This window comes from Balaenoptera borealis (genome assembly GCF_965194805.1).
Source record: "Balaenoptera borealis genome assembly, chromosome: 2".
NCBI classification, from domain to species: Eukaryota; Metazoa; Chordata; class Mammalia; order Artiodactyla; family Balaenopteridae; genus Balaenoptera; species Balaenoptera borealis.
The window spans coordinates 71389330-71406094 of NC_138867.1; the positions used below are offsets into that span (position 1 = coordinate 71389330).

At 35.1% G+C, this 16765-nt stretch overlaps 2 protein-coding genes and 1 long non-coding RNA gene across 9 annotated transcripts in view; 1 reads left to right on the plus strand and 2 right to left on the minus strand.

Moving 5' to 3' along the window:
• Positions 1-16765, minus strand: part of LOC309622564 — an 867398-nt gene that overhangs the window by 667064 nt on the left and 183569 nt on the right. The window lies entirely within an intron of this gene.
• The window catches only part of CCNH (cyclin H), a 339640-nt gene that overhangs the window by 272657 nt on the left and 50218 nt on the right, over positions 1-16765 (minus strand). The window lies entirely within an intron of this gene.
• RASA1 (RAS p21 protein activator 1) overlaps positions 1-16765 on the plus strand; it is a 108506-nt gene that overhangs the window by 67362 nt on the left and 24379 nt on the right. For all 5 annotated transcript variants that reach the window (XR_014239255.1, XR_014239256.1, XM_082375504.1 and 2 more), the window contains exons 9-11: positions 2061-2139; positions 8298-8418; positions 9029-9185. Coding sequence is in view for 3 of the 5 variants with exons in the window: in XM_082375504.1 (XP_082231630.1) it covers positions 2061-2139; positions 8298-8418; positions 9029-9185 (357 nt within the window). In the remaining 2 variants the exon portion in view is untranslated. The remainder of the gene's footprint in view (positions 1-2060; positions 2140-8297; positions 8419-9028; positions 9186-16765) is intronic.

The following is a 16765-nucleotide window of genomic DNA, read 5'->3' on the forward strand; positions in this document are numbered from 1 at the left end:
ATTAGTGCTCAGGTCTTCTAGAAAAGATGGTAAGCTGACTGATAAATTCAAGGATGTACAAATATGCATAGGAGAATCAGTGGGAAGAGAGTAGTTCAGATGGTGATTAAGAAGGGAGAGGGAAGATTTTGGTCAGACCTTTAAGATTACTAACATGTAGTGTTCAAGAAGAGAGAGAGAGTTATATTTATTAAAAGGTAAATTATTAAAATGAAAGTACAGGATATAGTATCTCTAGAAACTCACAGTTATTTTACAGATTTATAGTGAACATGTTTTAATTTTCTGAGTTGTAAATCTGATTTCATGGCTAGAACTATGGAATGTCTAGGAAATTTTTGTTTGTTGTGTCTCTCTTGACTGTTTCCTTAGGCATATCTGGGTAGACTATGAACTAGAGTAATTTTTTAAAAAGACTTCTTGGAAGTCCAGGTCATTGGTAAAAATATATCTGATTGGTTGCCACATGCTTGTAAATTTGCTCCTGGACAGTCTGAACTGTATGTACTCCATGCAGTAGTATTCTGTTCTTTCAGCTCCTGGTCAAGAATTATATCGTAACATTGAGGTGCTACAGGATAGATTGCATTTACAGTTGTGGAGCCAGAGACCTTGGATGTTTTCTCAGATTTGGTGCCTTTTGCTTTGAAACACATAGTCATCTCTGTTGTGGTACCTAGCTATCTTCAAATGTATTCTTTCTGATTTTCGTTTTTCTTTAGTGTTACATTTTTCCTTTAAAAACTTATAACCTTCTTTGTCCTTCTTGTGATAATACCTTTTTACTTTTCTCATCCCCCTACCCCCTCCTGTTAAATGCTACCTCTGGTATTTAGTTCATATTCATCCGTAATTTTTTTATTAATCTTTCAAATCTTCTGTTTGCTTTTTAACATTATACTTTATTTATATTTCGTTTAAAATAATTTTGTAGTATAGCAGATATTTTATTATCAGAGATATATATGTGTATGTACATATGTATATGTATCTCCAAAGATAAAAGACAACATATGTTCCAATTATTTTTTCAGTAGGAAGAGTGTGAAAAAAAATCAAGTCATAAATATATATCCAATTTTATATATATATATATATATATATATATATATATATATATATAAATAAATATAAATATATATGTGTGTGTGTGTGTATTCCAATTATTGGATCAGTAGGAAGAACGTGAAAAAAATCAAGTGGTAAATTAATGAGATCTGTTTTGAGAAATGTTCCCTAGCTGTCATTAAACACCAATTCCTCTAGTGTATTAAAGGAAAGTTTAAAATTCTAGGATTTACATATTCAGGACAATGAAATGACAAACTGATTTGAGAAACATTTTATATTTAAAAAACTCATTATGTCATGTTGAAATTTGTGTTAAAATACATTATATAATGTTATTTTCAGTTTTGTTTTATTTGTAGTATTTCCCAAATATTAAGAATATTTTATAGCACTTTTTATCAAAATCATCGATAAGCCTTTCCTACTGTAGTGATAATCCTACATATAAGGTTAGCTCCTGGTCTTTCTGTCTTTCTTTCTTTCTTCCTTTTTTTTTTTTTTTAATTTGTTTCTGCTTTCACCTGCTATTTATGTCTCATGACCTAACTCCATCTGATTAATATAAAAGCAGAATATGTAAATGTTTTGATAAAAATTCTTGAAGTTTACCTGAATTCACTACTTGCTAAATAAATGCCATTTGTCTGTCGGTTTTTCTTTCTCAGTCTCTCAGATACTTTTGTTTAAAAAAAAAAAAAAAAAGACTTTTAATCATTTCCTCACATATAGTGGTGCTTTGAGTACGTTTATGGAAAATTGAAATCTCTGACTCAAGTATTTCTGATCTGTAAACCAATATTAGGAACATTCTTGTTTTTTTAAAGTAATGTGACTGTAATGATCATATAGTCTGTTAATGTATTCTGGTTATATACTTCGGAAAAAACTTGCAAATAGAGAATCCTTGCTAACAAGGTTTGGTGTATCTTTAAGATTTGCAATTTTTATGAGATAAATTATGTCAATGTTAGTAATTTTTATTTTAACAGCATTGGGGACATCATAGATCACTATCGAAAAGAACAAATTGTTGAAGGGTATTATCTTAAGGAACCTGTACCAATGCAGGTCAGTGTTGTTTTTCTTTTAGCAATAATTAGCATTTTATTTTAAAATGCATTTTTGGTGATATGTTTATGCACACATCCATGCATTTGAAATTGGATAAACTTTAAAACTGCAGATTATTCAGATTCTTTCAGAAAGTGAATACTTGTAAGCGAATCTTTTAGTTTTTATTTATGTTGGTTCTAGATAATTAGGAAGTCCTTGGTGGCTTTTTGAGAATAGAAGCAGTGGTGGGGACAGAAGCCTAGTTGCACTGGGTCAAGGAGTGAGTTTGTTGGAGGCAAAAGTGGAGACAGCAAGGATAAATCACAGCCAGGCTTATCTAGGTGAGATTGGTAAGAAAAGAAAATAAATAAAAAACGATAGCTAGAAGATGATGTAGGGCCAAAAGGCCTTTAAACTTTTAATTTGTTTTATTTGCCCGTAGTTTTATGGTGAGAAATTTTTGACCATGTCTCTGTACTCAGGAGGAGAGTGACAGTGGTGGGTGAGGGATGGGGTAATGGCAATACCCCACGTACAAAGTCCTAGAGAAGGCAAGAGTGGCTGAAGTCCAGAACATAAGAAGAAAGACTGGCCTTGAACAAGAGGGCCTGTTGAATACTAGTTGCTTAATGCATAGGGTGATTGATTAGCTTCTGTTTCTTGCCCATGGTACTTCCTAAAGTGTGGTGGGAAAAGGTTGTAGCAGGGGTTAGAAAAAGGTACTTCAAAAGACTGATTAAGAATTTTCCTATGTGGAAAATGGAGGTAGTGATATTCTAGGGACATAAAGAAGGATTGTGAGAGGTTTTGGGTACCCCAAAACCTAAACTTTCACAGTGATTTGTAGTGTCTCGAGCTTCTCAATATTTCCTCCTCCGAACAAGTTAGTTTCTGATGGTTATAGCCTGCTATTCATTGCAGCTGCTGAAGGGGGGGGCATCATTATTCTGATGCTTAATATAAATTTAAGAATCATCATCTTGTCACATTTTAATGTATCTTGCTTCACTTCCTCATGCTTTTCTGGTAGAATATAAAGTTCAGGAGGGCAAGTGTTTTGTGTTGTATTCCTAGTGCCTAGAATAGTACTAGGCATTAGATATTCAATCAATATTAATTGAATGAATAGCTCCTCTCCAGCAGGAAGCACTCACTTCATCCTCTGAATTATCACTACTGTGTCTTATTGTGTTTGTTGCTGTCTCCATGTCAGTTTCTTCCTCTCTGCCTATCTAAATCCTGCAAGTTTAAGATCCATCTCAAGTTTTACTTCCTTGTTGACACCCTCCTAGTATCTGTAGTTAGCAATGATGTACCACTTTTGTTGGCAGTTCTGGCGGACTTTGACCAATTTTTTTTAAAACCACATAGTGTGGTATGTGCTTTCTAGAAACCACAGCTTAGGATCTTTTTATTAGGGATCAGAGGTGCCTTTACCTACAAATGACAGATCCTGCCACTCAGTCCCATTGCTATATCCTGAATTCTGATTCACATTGGCTGTTTGAATTAATGATGATTTTAAATTGTTTCCTAAGTCAACAAATTTTATTTTATTGGCCCACAAGTTGAGTCATGCATTTTTCCCATCCTGAATTTATGCTTAGAATTTTCTAATATAATTTTTTACAGTTGGAAAAATAGCATTTGACATCTAGTAAACTTAAACTTTATACTTAAGTTATAAGATAGTTTTAAGAATTACTTCAAATATACAGTGAGCCTCATTCTTACTTGTGTTACTGTTTCATAACTGAACAAACCTCAGATTATTGTCATTTGCAAAAGTGCCTATAATGCTTTGAATACTTCAGAAATAACTGATGCTGATTACAGAGCAATTTGATTACTTCACAAAAACCATTAAATGCTATTTGAAGTCAATTATTTTGGGCCTGGAGTAAAAGTAGGTTACAATAGAAGTTTGAGAATCATAACACTTACCTATCCTTCCCAGCAGGATTCTAACTATTAGAGAACCCAAAGGCTAATAATGTCCTTTTATTAATGTAAAAGTGATTAGCTAGCAGAATCGTCTCATTCCCCCTGAGGTGACCCTGCATACTCCCACTCCGGGTAAGATGCTGGAAGAGAAAGAGCAGAGTCCTAGCTAGGTATGCTTACTTAGTGGAACTAACACTTCAGACAAATTAGAGGAAAAGAAGGAGCCTTTTGAGACAATGCACCCCACACTAAAAATATTGATATCTAACATTTTTTGAGCACTGTGTTTTAAGCACTGTTTCTTATATGTATTAATTTATTTAACTTTTTAAACAATTTGATGAGGTTGATCCTGTAATTATGCCCATTTTACAGATAGGGAAACTGGAACCAGAGAGTAAATTACTTAAGGCATCAAGTCATCCTTGACTCTTCTTTTTCTCTCCTACACTCTGTATCCAAACTGTCAAGAACATCATGCTGTCTCTGCCTTCAAAATATATCTAGAATACAACCATCACCAGAATCTGGCTTCATCTCTCTGTTTCTACTTTTGCCCCCCCTTAACACTGCACTACAGTCAGAGGGGTCCATTTAAAATGTGTCAGACCATTTCACGCCTCTGTTTAATACTTACAGGTGTTCTACATTTCATTCAGAGTAAAAGCCAGAGTCCCTGCAGTGGCATGCAAAACCCTAGAGTGGTATCCCATGGTGGTCCTCTGAACGCTTTCTACCATCCTTCTCTCTCACTCATCTCCACTCACGCTGGCTTCTCTGCTATTTTAAAAAATATGCCAGGATCTTGGCATTAGAATCTTTGTTCCAGCTGTTCACTCTGCTCAAAATGACTTTCCCTCAAATATCCACTCGCCTCACTGTTATTTCTTTCTAATTTGGCTCAAAAATTAGCTTCACAATTGAGACCTACTTGTACACATTATTTATTGCTGCTACTTGCCCTACCCTGTAGAGCACTTACCACCTATTAACATACAATACAGTTTGCTTATTATGTTTATTATCTCTTTTCTTCATTGGAATATAAATTCCTTGGAGGTAAAGATATTTGATTTATTTACTGATGTATCTCAAGAACTAGAACAGTACCTGGCACTCAACAAACATTTATTGAATTAATTTATTAAGTGAGTTTTCTTAGCCATAACGTGACAAAGGTAGGATTTACAACTGAGGTCTGGTTACAGGAGGCTGCACACCTAACCGCTATGCAAAAGCTTGCTTCAGTGGCTGTTAGACTCTCACCCGTCAGATTATCTACTTCCCTTGGGGAGTAATATACAAGACTTCCTTCTTCAGAACCGTGTACAAAGAGTAGGCTGAGAAGCCTTCCCTACTGTCATCCAGTAATTTACTAGAACTTGGACCGTGAGGTTGTGTCCTTGCCTGTAGTGTCTTCTAATGTAGGAGTTACAGATCAGTTGATCAGCCCCTATCTTAAAATAAGTAGGAAAGACTTATATAGATTATCTTGAAATCAGATATTTAAATCCAAATGTTAGTGTAGTAATATGTCTTAAATAATGAACTACAAATGTGCCCCATTCTGCACCTAATAGTAAATATTATCACTACTGTAATAAAGACTGGTAAGCACAAATCTATACAACTAGGGAGGTAGTCATCACTATTTATCATCTGGGTGTAATGTATCTTTTAAAATTTTTTATATTCTTAGTCACTTTCTGAATAATTTGTAGAAGTAAGAATAAAGGTTTATTACAAAAAAACTTTATTAGAAAATTTAATAAGAATTTAAATGTAGCAAACCCCAATTTTTGTTCCATATTTCCTTGGTTATAAAGGGTTACATACCTGAAATAGAAGGCAGCTAACTGTTCATCCACTGTCATGCACGGACTTGGAACATATCCATCTTGTAAATCTAAATTTCAGATACATCTTTTATAAGTTCTTGATTACTCTGGTTCTTCTTACATTTTTACTGTCAAAATACAGTACTGATTCCAGATTTTAAATATATTTCAACTGGGTTCTAGTTTATGATTCTTTCTTGCTGTTCTTGCATCATCAACTGCAATACTTTTGAAAACTTTGATGGTTCATAATTTTGTTGGATAGTACAGTCTTTATTGCTTCATAAGTGTAATACATTTTTATGTTTAGGTTTATAAACATCAGAATGATCAATATGGTGAATTTTTAAATTTCTACATTATATGTTTCCTTCTAGTAACCTTTGTCCATTTACAAATCATACTGAGTAAAATCTTGGTGCACAATCATAAAAATTTAAAGAATCCTCATTTCCTTTTAGGAAACAGGATAATCTAGATTCTTGTTACAAATTATTGCATGATGATGTCCTTCCTATTGAATCACTAACTAGATAAGAGCACTATATTTCTTTTCCCCTAGAAATATATCATTCACTCAGCGATTCTTAGTTTGAGAAAATTCACCAAGGATATTACCATCTGAAGAATGATAGTCTGAGATTTTGCTTATCAAAATCAATTTTATCATCACAGTAGATCCCAGAGTCTTGCTGTTTCTTTGCATTTATCATCTGAGTCTTTTTATAATTGTCAAGCATCTTTCTTTGTCAATTTTTTTCTCTTTGCTGTTATGATCAGAAAATTAAGAATTCTGAATTTTCTTATGTGTTCAATGAAAACTAATAAAAATACAACAAAGATGGCCTTTTATACTTTTTTGAAAGATGCTGCAATAGTTGGCCACACGGGAAAAAATGCCAAAGGGTGATGCAATAGAGATGATTTATTTCACTGTTGCATCACCCTCTAGACCAAGGCCTGGCAAACTTCTCTGTAAAGGACCAGATAATAAACATTTTAGGTTTTGTGGGCCATTCAGTCTCTGTCTCAGTTACTAAACTCTGCCTTTGTAGTGTGAAAGCAACCACAGACAGTATGTAAAGGAATGAGCCATGGCTGTGTTCCAGTAAAACCTTATGTCCAAAAACAGGCAGTAGGCTAGATTTGGTCCATGTGCTGTGGTTTGCCAATGCTCTTGCCTGCTCTTTGGCATACTTGAGAATAATTGTTAAGTCATGATGAAATGGTTCCTAGGATGATGAAATAGCAGAGTGTTTCAAGATATAGGAAAAATATGATTTGCGAAAATCCCATAACGTATCTTAGATTTATAAAACGATCAGCTGGATCCATAAGTCTCTAAGAAAACAAAGTCATAAAATATTAATTCTTGCAAATAGTAAGAGCTGCTCAAGAAAGACTGAAAAACTAAAATTGGGTCCATTGGACCTTGATGGTAATATCGAAGATTGACTTATTTTGGGAAGATCATTTATAAAGGCACTCTTCTCTTTGTATTCTTCCTGACATCGTAATTCTTTTTGTTACTTGGGGAGGGGGGCAAGGATTTAGCATTTAACACACATGCATTCCTGTAAGTCACGGTGTTATATGAAATCATGCAATAAAAACCACAGGATTATGGAAAAAGGGGGGTTAAGGGTACAACACTCAAAAATTTCATCAGTGACACATAAAGATAAGAAGCTAGTAAAAATGTAGCGTTTTTATACATGCTAAATGGGTAAGAAATATTTAAATATTACAATAAATAAGGCACTTTACCTTGCAAAAGACCTGAAGTTTACTTTTGGAAGAGGCCATCAGAAGGGCTGTAAATAGCGGGAAGTGGTACAAGGAGGATTATCTGAAATCAGATACGTTAGAACACCAGATGTGGATGGTTGGATGTGGCGTGTAACACTCGGTGAAGCTGGGGAGGCTTTTAGGCTTTTGAGACGTATTTTGCATATTCCTAGGCATCTCAGTTCAGCTGGGTGCAATTTTCTGCATTCACATAGAGTTTCTCATGGATGTAATTGTCCGTAAGCAAACATGAATTTGCTTTATGCTCAAATTGGTTCTAATCTATCAGTTATGCTGGGACAAATTCATGTTTTCAAAACAATGTTGCTTGTAAAACATTTAAAAAAAACCCTGTATTTTTCAAAAAAAAAAAAGCTTATTAGTTGTCCATGTTCTTGAGAAATGGTAAGTGCACCTTTTTGAAAATTTCTTTGGAAAGCAAAGGATCTCTTAATATATATGTTATGTTATTTTAGATTTTAGTATTAAAACTTTTTTTAATGTCTAGACAGACAATCTGGTTTTTAAATTGGTAGTTTAGTAGGTTTTATTTCATTTCCATCAAGAATTCATGAAATAATTTTAGTATTTTTGAAAATTCAGGATCAAGAACAAGTACTCAATGATACAGTGGATGGCAAGGAAATTTATAATACAATTCGTCGTAAAACAAAGGATGCCTTTTATAAAAACATTGTTAAAAAAGGTTATCTTCTAAAAAAAGGTAAGTGTGAAACTTTTAAGACTAAAGATTCAATTTCAGTATTTTACTGTAAACATTTATTAGAAGCATTGTAAATTTGGGGCATAAAACTTATCATTGAGATACGTATTTAATAAGTTGGTATCTGATTCTTGAGCCCCTCTCTACCCCATAACTTTTTTTTAAGAGAAAATTCTTTTTGGCACTTGGCACATTCATAGTATTGATGTTTCTATTTTACATATTTGCCTCAGTTTGGCATTAAGAAATGTTGGGGCATTGAGGGGTACATGATTAGTAGAAGAGTTTTTTTTCTCATGACTGGAAAAGAATGAATCCTAAGCAAGAATTTTAAAGATTTTATCATAATGACATCTCTAAACATACTGTTAAGGTACCCTTGTCACTTACTCGGTGACTCATTAAAGCAAGCAATATAACAAAAGATATTTTTCTACAGATATATTACAGACATTTTCTCATTTTGTAAGGATTGGTGTTATTTAAGCTTTGGAATAAAAATTGAAATATATTTAATTTTTAGTTTTTAGCAACAATAATTTTTATGATTTTACTATATGTGACTTCATAGTTCATTATTTGGCTAAGGGGAAACAATTTTTTTTAACAGGCAAAGGAAAAAGGTGGAAAAACTTATATTTTATCTTAGAGGGCAGTGATGCCCAACTTATTTATTTTGAAAGTGAAAAACGAGCTACAAAACCAAAAGGATTAATAGATCTCAGCGTGTGTTCTGTCTATGTTGTTCATGATAGTCTCTTTGGCAGGTAAGAAATTGGTTTCCTATTTCTTCTTGGAATTGTTTTAATAAAAAAATAGTATGTTCAGATCATTTCAAAGCATAGCAAGCCAATTTGTGACATCTGAAAATGTCACATTTACTCTCTAGGGTAATTTCTGTCTTCCTTACGTATTTTAGACTAACCTATGCATAAAATTCTACTCCACTATATCACATAGAAACCTTTGGAATCTATGCCTCTCCTGTAGTGAGACTTGATCTGTATGTAGTGTGTTTCCTGCCTGCACCTACCACCAATCTTTTGGGTGACTTACTTTGAGTCTTGTCTCCTTTCCCCTATTTTATCATTCTTGGTTAACTCAGTGCATCTGATGGTAGTAGATACACTCAGTTGTACTATTAACTTGATTCCTAAGAAAGTTGACATTGAGAAACAACTGTAGTGTAAAAACAATTACTTCAGTAGGAAAGAGGAGAGTATTTCAGATTTGAAATTAAAACATTTTTTCTTAATGTTAGAGTTTTTAAAAAAATAAAATTATCGTATAAACTAAAGGTAAATCCTGAACATCACAAGGCAAATTCAGCTCTTGATTACATCTAGTTTTCTGTAATAAGGGCCTTTCTTTGTATTTCACCATCAGTATTATCAATAATCCATTCTAGAGTGTTTTTAGATATATTTAGCACTTTTATTACCTATTGCTATGATGAATAAAACGCAGGCAATTAAAACAAATTTTTTTAACAACTTATGCTGCAGGATGGCATTTCTACTAGGCAACCCTAGTTTATCCTATTTAAGTTGGGAAAGCTTCAAGAGAAGTACCTGTGGAGCATAAAAGCTTGTCATTTCTTTTTTCCGAACTGTGTTTAGGAGATCACATTAGTGATTTTAACAGATAGTTCATTTTTTAAATGGTCAGATAGGTTTGGGAAATGCTGAATTGAACAAATAATTTTCCTTACAGAGAGGCATTTTGGAGTTTTAGCCTGTGTTTGTATTGTGAATCACCAAGAGGGGAGTATAATATGCAGTATTTCATGAATTCATTAGACCTTGATACTCTCCCTTTTTTTCTCCCAAAGCCTTCTTAATATCTCCTAAAAACAGCTGTCCCCTCCCACCAAAAAAAGCAAAAAAAGTTTGGGCAAGGTAGGATTTCATAGGATTCTTTTCCCCTCCCTTAACACTGTGGGAACCTTGGCCTTTAGATGTAGTTGGATCAGACCTCTGGCTTCTCAGTCTTTCTACTCTGCCTTACTTTGTGTGTACTGGATTTTTCTCACAAAGCCGCTACCTTCATGATAGTGAGGCGGCAAACAGTACCAGAGAAAGGAGAAGTGAGCTATTGAAAATCCTGAGAATACACTATTGTGTATTCCAGTAACTACTGAAAATCCTGAGAATACACTATTTGCTGTGTTATCAAATAGATAGCAGTCATTGAATACTTCTCGCTTTGTGTAAGCATAGAACCCAATACACTGACTGACCTTGAACATTTAGGTGAAGTCTAATGTGAAAGTTAATGGCAGCCCTCAGCAGTAGAGATGAGTGGTATGCACGCCTAGCCTGTGGTGTAGGAACACTGGACAGCACTGCTCATTTGGCTGTTTTCCCCAGAGCTTTAGTTGCACAGCTCTGCAATTTTTCCAGCTTATTTTCAGTATTATTAAGAGGTCTCTAAGCATTCTATCTCTTTGTATTAAACTTCTGACTTTTAATACTGCTTTACTTTTTAAATTTTTTTTAACAACTTTGTTGGAGTATAAGTGCTTTACAATGATGTATTAGTTTCTGCTTTATAACAAAGTGAATCAGTTATACATATATCCCCATATCTCTGCCCTCTTGCATCTCCCACCCTCCCTATCCCACCCCTCTAGGTGGTCACAAAGCACTGAGCTGATCTCCCCGTGCTATGTGGCTACTTCCCACTAGCTATCTATTTTACATTTGGTAGTGTATATATGTCCATGCCACTCTCTCACTTTATCACAGCTTACCCTTCCCCCTCCCCATATCTTCCAGTCCACTCTCTAGTAGGTCTGCCTCTTTATTCCCGTCTTGCCCTTAGGTTCTTCATGACCATTTTTTTTTCTCTTAGATTCCATATATATGTGTTAGCATACGGTATTTGTTTTTCTCTTTCTGACTTAACTTCACTCTGTATGACAGACTCTAGATCCATCCACCTCACTACAAATAACTCAGTTTCGTTTCTTTTTATGGCTGAGTAATATTCCATTGTATATATGTGCCACATCTTCTTTATCCATTCATCTGTCAATGGACACTTAGGTTGCTTCCATGTCCCGGCTATAGTAAATAGAGCTGCAATGAACATTGTGGTACATGATTCTTTTTGAATTATGGTTTTCTCAGGGTATATGCCCAGTAGTGGGATTGCTGGGTCGTATGGTAGTTCTATTTTTAGTTTTTTAAGGAACATGCATACTGTTCTCCATAGTGGCTGTATCAATTTACATTCCCACCAACAGTGCAAGAGGGTTCCCTTTTCTCCACGCCCTCTCTAGCATTTATTGTTTGTAGATTTTTTGATGATGGCCATTCTAACCCGTGTGAGATGATATCTTATTGTAGTTTTGATTTGCATTTCTCTAATGATTAATGATGTTGAGCATTCTTTCATGTGTTTGTTGGCAATCTGTATATCTTCTTTGGAGAAATGTCTATTTAGGTCTTCTGCCCATTTTTGGATTGGTTCTTTGTTTTTTTGATATTGAGCTGCATGAGCTGCTTGTATATTTTGGAGATTAATCCTTTGTCAGTTGCCTCATTTGCAAATATTTTCTCCCATTCTGAGAGATGTCTTTTCGTCTTGTTTCTGGTTTCCTGTGCTGTGCAAAAGCTTTTAAGTTTCATTAGGTCCCATTTGTTTATTTTTGTTTTTATTTCCATTTCTCTAGGAGGTGGGTCAAAAAGGATCTTGCTGCGATTTATGTCATGAAGTGTTCTGCCTCTGTTTTCCTCAAAGAGTTTAATAGTGTCTGGCCTTACATTTAGGTCTTTAATCCATTTTGAGTTTATTTTTGTGTATGTCATTATTTTACATATAGCTGTCCAGTTTTCCCAGCACCACTTATTGAAGAGGCTGTCTTTCCTCCATTTTATATTCTTGCCTCCTTTATCAAAGATAAGGTGACCATATGTGCGTGGGTTTATCTCTGGGCTTTCCATCCTGTTCCATTGATCCATATTTCTGTTTTGTGCCAGTACCATTGATTACTGTAGCTTTGTAGTATAGTCTGAAGTCAGGGAACCTGATTCCTCCAGCTCCGTTTTTCGTTCTCAAGATTGCTTTGGCTATTCGGGGTCTTTTGTGTTTCCATACAAATTGTGAAACTTTTTGTTCTAGTTCTGTAAAAAATACCAGTGGTAGTTTGATAGGGATTGCATTGAATCTGTAGATTGCTTTGGGTAGTAGAGTCATTTTCACAATGTTCATTCTTCCAATCCAAGAACATGGTATATCTCTCCATCTATTTGTATCATCTTTAATTTCTTTCATCAGCGTCTTATAATTTTCTGCATACAGGTCTTTTGTCTTCTTAGGTAGGTTTATTCCTAGATATTTTATTCTTTTTGTTGCAGTGGTAAATGGGAGTGTTTTCTTAATTTTACTTTCAGATTTTTCATCATTAGTGTATAGGAATGCAAGAGATTTCTGTGCATTAATTTTGTATCCTGCTGCTTTACCAAATTCACTGATTAGCTCTAGTAGTTTTCTGGTGGCATCTTTAGGATTCTCTATGTATAGTATCATGTCATCTGCAAACAGTGACAGCTTTACTTCTTCTTCTCCGATTTGGATTCCTTTTATTTCTTTATCTTCTCCAATTTCTGTGGCTAAAACTTCCAAAACTATGTTGAATAATAGTGGTGAGAGTGGGAAACCTTGTCTTGTTCCTGCTCTTAGTGGAAATGGTCAGTTTTTCACCATTGAGGATGATGTTGGCTGTGGGTTTGTCATATATGGCCTTTATTATGTTGAGGTAAGTTCCCTCTATGCCTACTTTTGGAGGGTTTTTATCATAAATGGGTGTTGAATTTTGTCAAAAGCTTTCTCTGCATCTGTTGAGATGACCATATGGTTTTTCTCCTTCAGTTTGTTAATATGGTGTATCACATTGATTGATTTGCGTATATTGAAGAATCCTTGCATTCCTGGGATAAGCCCCACTTGATCATGGTGTATGATCCTTTTAATGTGCTGTTGGATTCTGTTTGCCACTATTTTACTGAGGATTTCTGCATCTATGTTCATCAGTGATATTGGCCTGTAGTTTCTTTCTTTGTGACTTCTTTGTCCGGTTTTGGTATCAGGGTGATGGTGGCCTCATAGAATGAGTTTGGGAGTGTTCCTCCCTCTGCTATATTTTGGAAGAGTTTGAAAAGGATAGGTGTTAGCTCTTCTCTAAATGTTTGATAGAATTCACCTGTGAAGCCATCTGGTCCTGGGCTTTTGTTTGTTGGAAGATTTTTAATCACAGTTTCAGTTTCAGTGCTTGTGATTGGTCTGTTCATATTTTCTATTTCTTCCTGGTTCAGTCTTGGAAGGTTGTGCATTTCTAAGAATTTGTCCATTTCTTCCAGGTTGTCCATTTCATTGGCATGTACCTGCTTGTAGTAATCTCTCATGATCGTTTGTATTTCTGCAGTATCAGTTGTTACTTCTCCTTTTTCATTTCTAATTCTATTGATTTGAGTCTTCTCCCTTTTTTTCTTGATGAGTCTCACTAATGGTTTATCAGTTTTGTTTATCTTCTCAAAGAACCAGATTCTAGTTTTATTGATCTTTGCTGTAGTTTCCTTCCTTTCTTTTTCATTTATTTCTGATCTGATCTTTATGATTTCTTTCCTTCTGCTAACTTTGGGGGTTTTTTGTTCTTCTTTCTCTAATTGCCTTCAGTGTAAGGTTAGGTTGTTTATTTGAGATGTTTCTTGTTTCTTAAGGTAGGATTGTATTGCTATAAACTTCCCTCTTAGAACTGCTTTTGCTGCATCCCATAGGTTTTGGGTCATCGTGTTTGTCATTTGTTTCTAGGTATTTTTTGATTTCCTCTTTGATTTCTTCAGTGATCTCTTGGTTATTAAGTAGTGTATTGTTTAGCTTCCCTGTGTTTCTATTTTTTACAGATTTTTTCCTGTAATTGATATCTAGTCTCATAGCGTTTTGGTCAGAAAAGATACTTGATACGATTTCAATTTTCTTAAATTTACCAAGGCTTGATTTGTGACCCAAGATATGATCTATCCTTCAGAATGTTCCATGAGCACTTGAGAAGAAAGTGTATTCTGTTGTTTTTGGGTGGAATGTCCTATAAATATCAATTAAGTCCATCTTGTTTAATGTATCATTTAAAGCTCGTGTGTCCTTATTTATTTTCATTTTGGATGATGTGTCCATTGGTGAAAGTGGAGTGTTAAAGTCCCCTACTATGATTGTGTTACTAGCGATTTCACCTTTTATGGGTATTAGTATTTGCCTTATGTTGAGGTGCTCCTATGTTGGGTGCATAAATATTTACAATTGTTATATCTTCTTTTTGAATTGATCCCTTGATCATTATGTAGTGTCTTTCTTTGTCTCTTGTAATAGTCTGTGTTTTAATCTATTTTGTCTGATATGAGAATTGCTACTCCAGCTTTGTTTTGATTTCCATTTGCATGGAATATCTTTTTCCATCCCCTCACTTTCAGTCTGTATGTGTCCCTAGGTCTGAAGTTGGTCTCTTGTAGACAGCATATATACAGGTCTTGTTTTTGTATCCATTCAGCCAGTCTATGTCTTTTGATTGGAGCATTTAATCTATTTACATTTAAGGTAATTATCATTATGTATATTCCTATTACCATTTTCTTAATTGTTTTGGGTTTTTTATTGTAGGTCTTTTCCTTCTCTTGTGTTTCCTGCCTAGAGAAGTTCCTTTAGCATTTGTTGTAAAGCTGGTTTGGTGGTGCTGAATTCTCTTAGCTTTTGCTTGTCTGTAAAGGTTTTAATTTCTCCGTCAAATCTGAATGAGATCCTTGCTGGGTAGAAGTAATCTTGGTTGTAGGTTTTTCCCGTTTATCATTTTAAACATGTCCTGCCACTCCCTTCTGGCTTGGAGAGTTTCTGCTGAAAGATCAGCTGTTAACCTTATGGGGATTCCCTTGTGTGTTATTTGTTGTTTTCCCCTTGCTGCTTTTAACATTTTTTCTTTGTATTTAATTTTTGATAGTTTGATTAATATGTGTCTTGTTGTGTTTCTCCTTGGATTTATCCTGTATGGGACTCTGTGTGCTTCCTGGACTTGATTAACTATTTCCTTTCCCATATTAGGGAAGTTTTCAACTATAATCTCTTCAAGTATCTTCTCAGTCCCTTTCTTTTTCTCTTCTTCTTCTGGGACCCCTATAATTCGAATGTTGGTGCGTTTAATGTTGTCCCAGAGGTCTCTGAGACTGTCCTCAATTCTTTTCATTTTTTTTTTCTTTATTCTGCTCTGCAGTAGTTATTTCCACTATTTTATCTTCCAGGTCACTTATCCGTTTTTCTGCCTCAGTTATTCTGCTATTGATCCCTTCTAGAGACTTTTTAATTTCATGTATTGTGTTGTTCATTACTGTTTGTTTGCTCTTTAGTTCTTCTAGGTCCTTGTTAAACGTTTCTTGTACTTTCTCCATTCTATTTCCAAGATTTTGGATCATCTTTACTATCATTATTCTGAGTTCTTTTTCAGGTAGACTGCGTATTTCCTCTTCATTTGTTAGGTCTGGTGGGTTTTTACCTTGCTCCTTCATCTGCTGTGTGTTTCTCTGTCGTCTCATTTTGCTTAACTTACTGTGTTTGGGGTCTCCTTTTCACAGGCTGCAAGTTCGTAGTTCCCGTTGATTTTGGTGTCTGCCCCCAGTGGCTAAGGTTGGTTCAGTGGGTTGTGTAGGCTTCCTGGTGGAGGGGACTAGTGCCTGTATTCTGGTGGATGAGGCTGGATCTTGTCTTTCTGGTGGGCAGGTCCACCTCTGGTGGTGTGTTCTGGGGTGTCTGTGGCCTTATTATGATTTTCGGCAGCCTCTCTGCTAATGGGTGGGGTTGTGTTCATGTCTTGCTAGTTGTTTGGCATAGGGTGTCCAGCACTGGCGCTTGCTGGTCGTTGACTGGAGGTGGGTCTAGGCGTTGAGATGGAGATCTCTGGGAGATTTTCGCCGTTTGATTACTATGTGGAGCTGGGAGGTCTCTTGCGGACCAATGTCCTGAAGTTGGCTCTCCCACCTCAGAGGCACAGCCCTGACGCCTGGCTGGAGCACCAAGAGCCTGTCATCCACTCAGCTCAGAATAAAAGGGAGGTAAAAAAAAAAAAAAGAGAGAAAGAAAGAAGATAAAATAAAATAAAATAGTTATTAAAATAAAAAATAATTATTAAAAACATTTTTTTAAGTAGTAAAAAAAAAAAGAGAGCAACCAAACCAAAAAACAAATCCACCAATGATAACAAGCTCTAAAAACTATACTATAACAAAACAACAACAACAACAACAAAAAAAAACGGACAGATAGAACCCTAGGACAAATGGTAAAAGCAATTCTATACAGACAA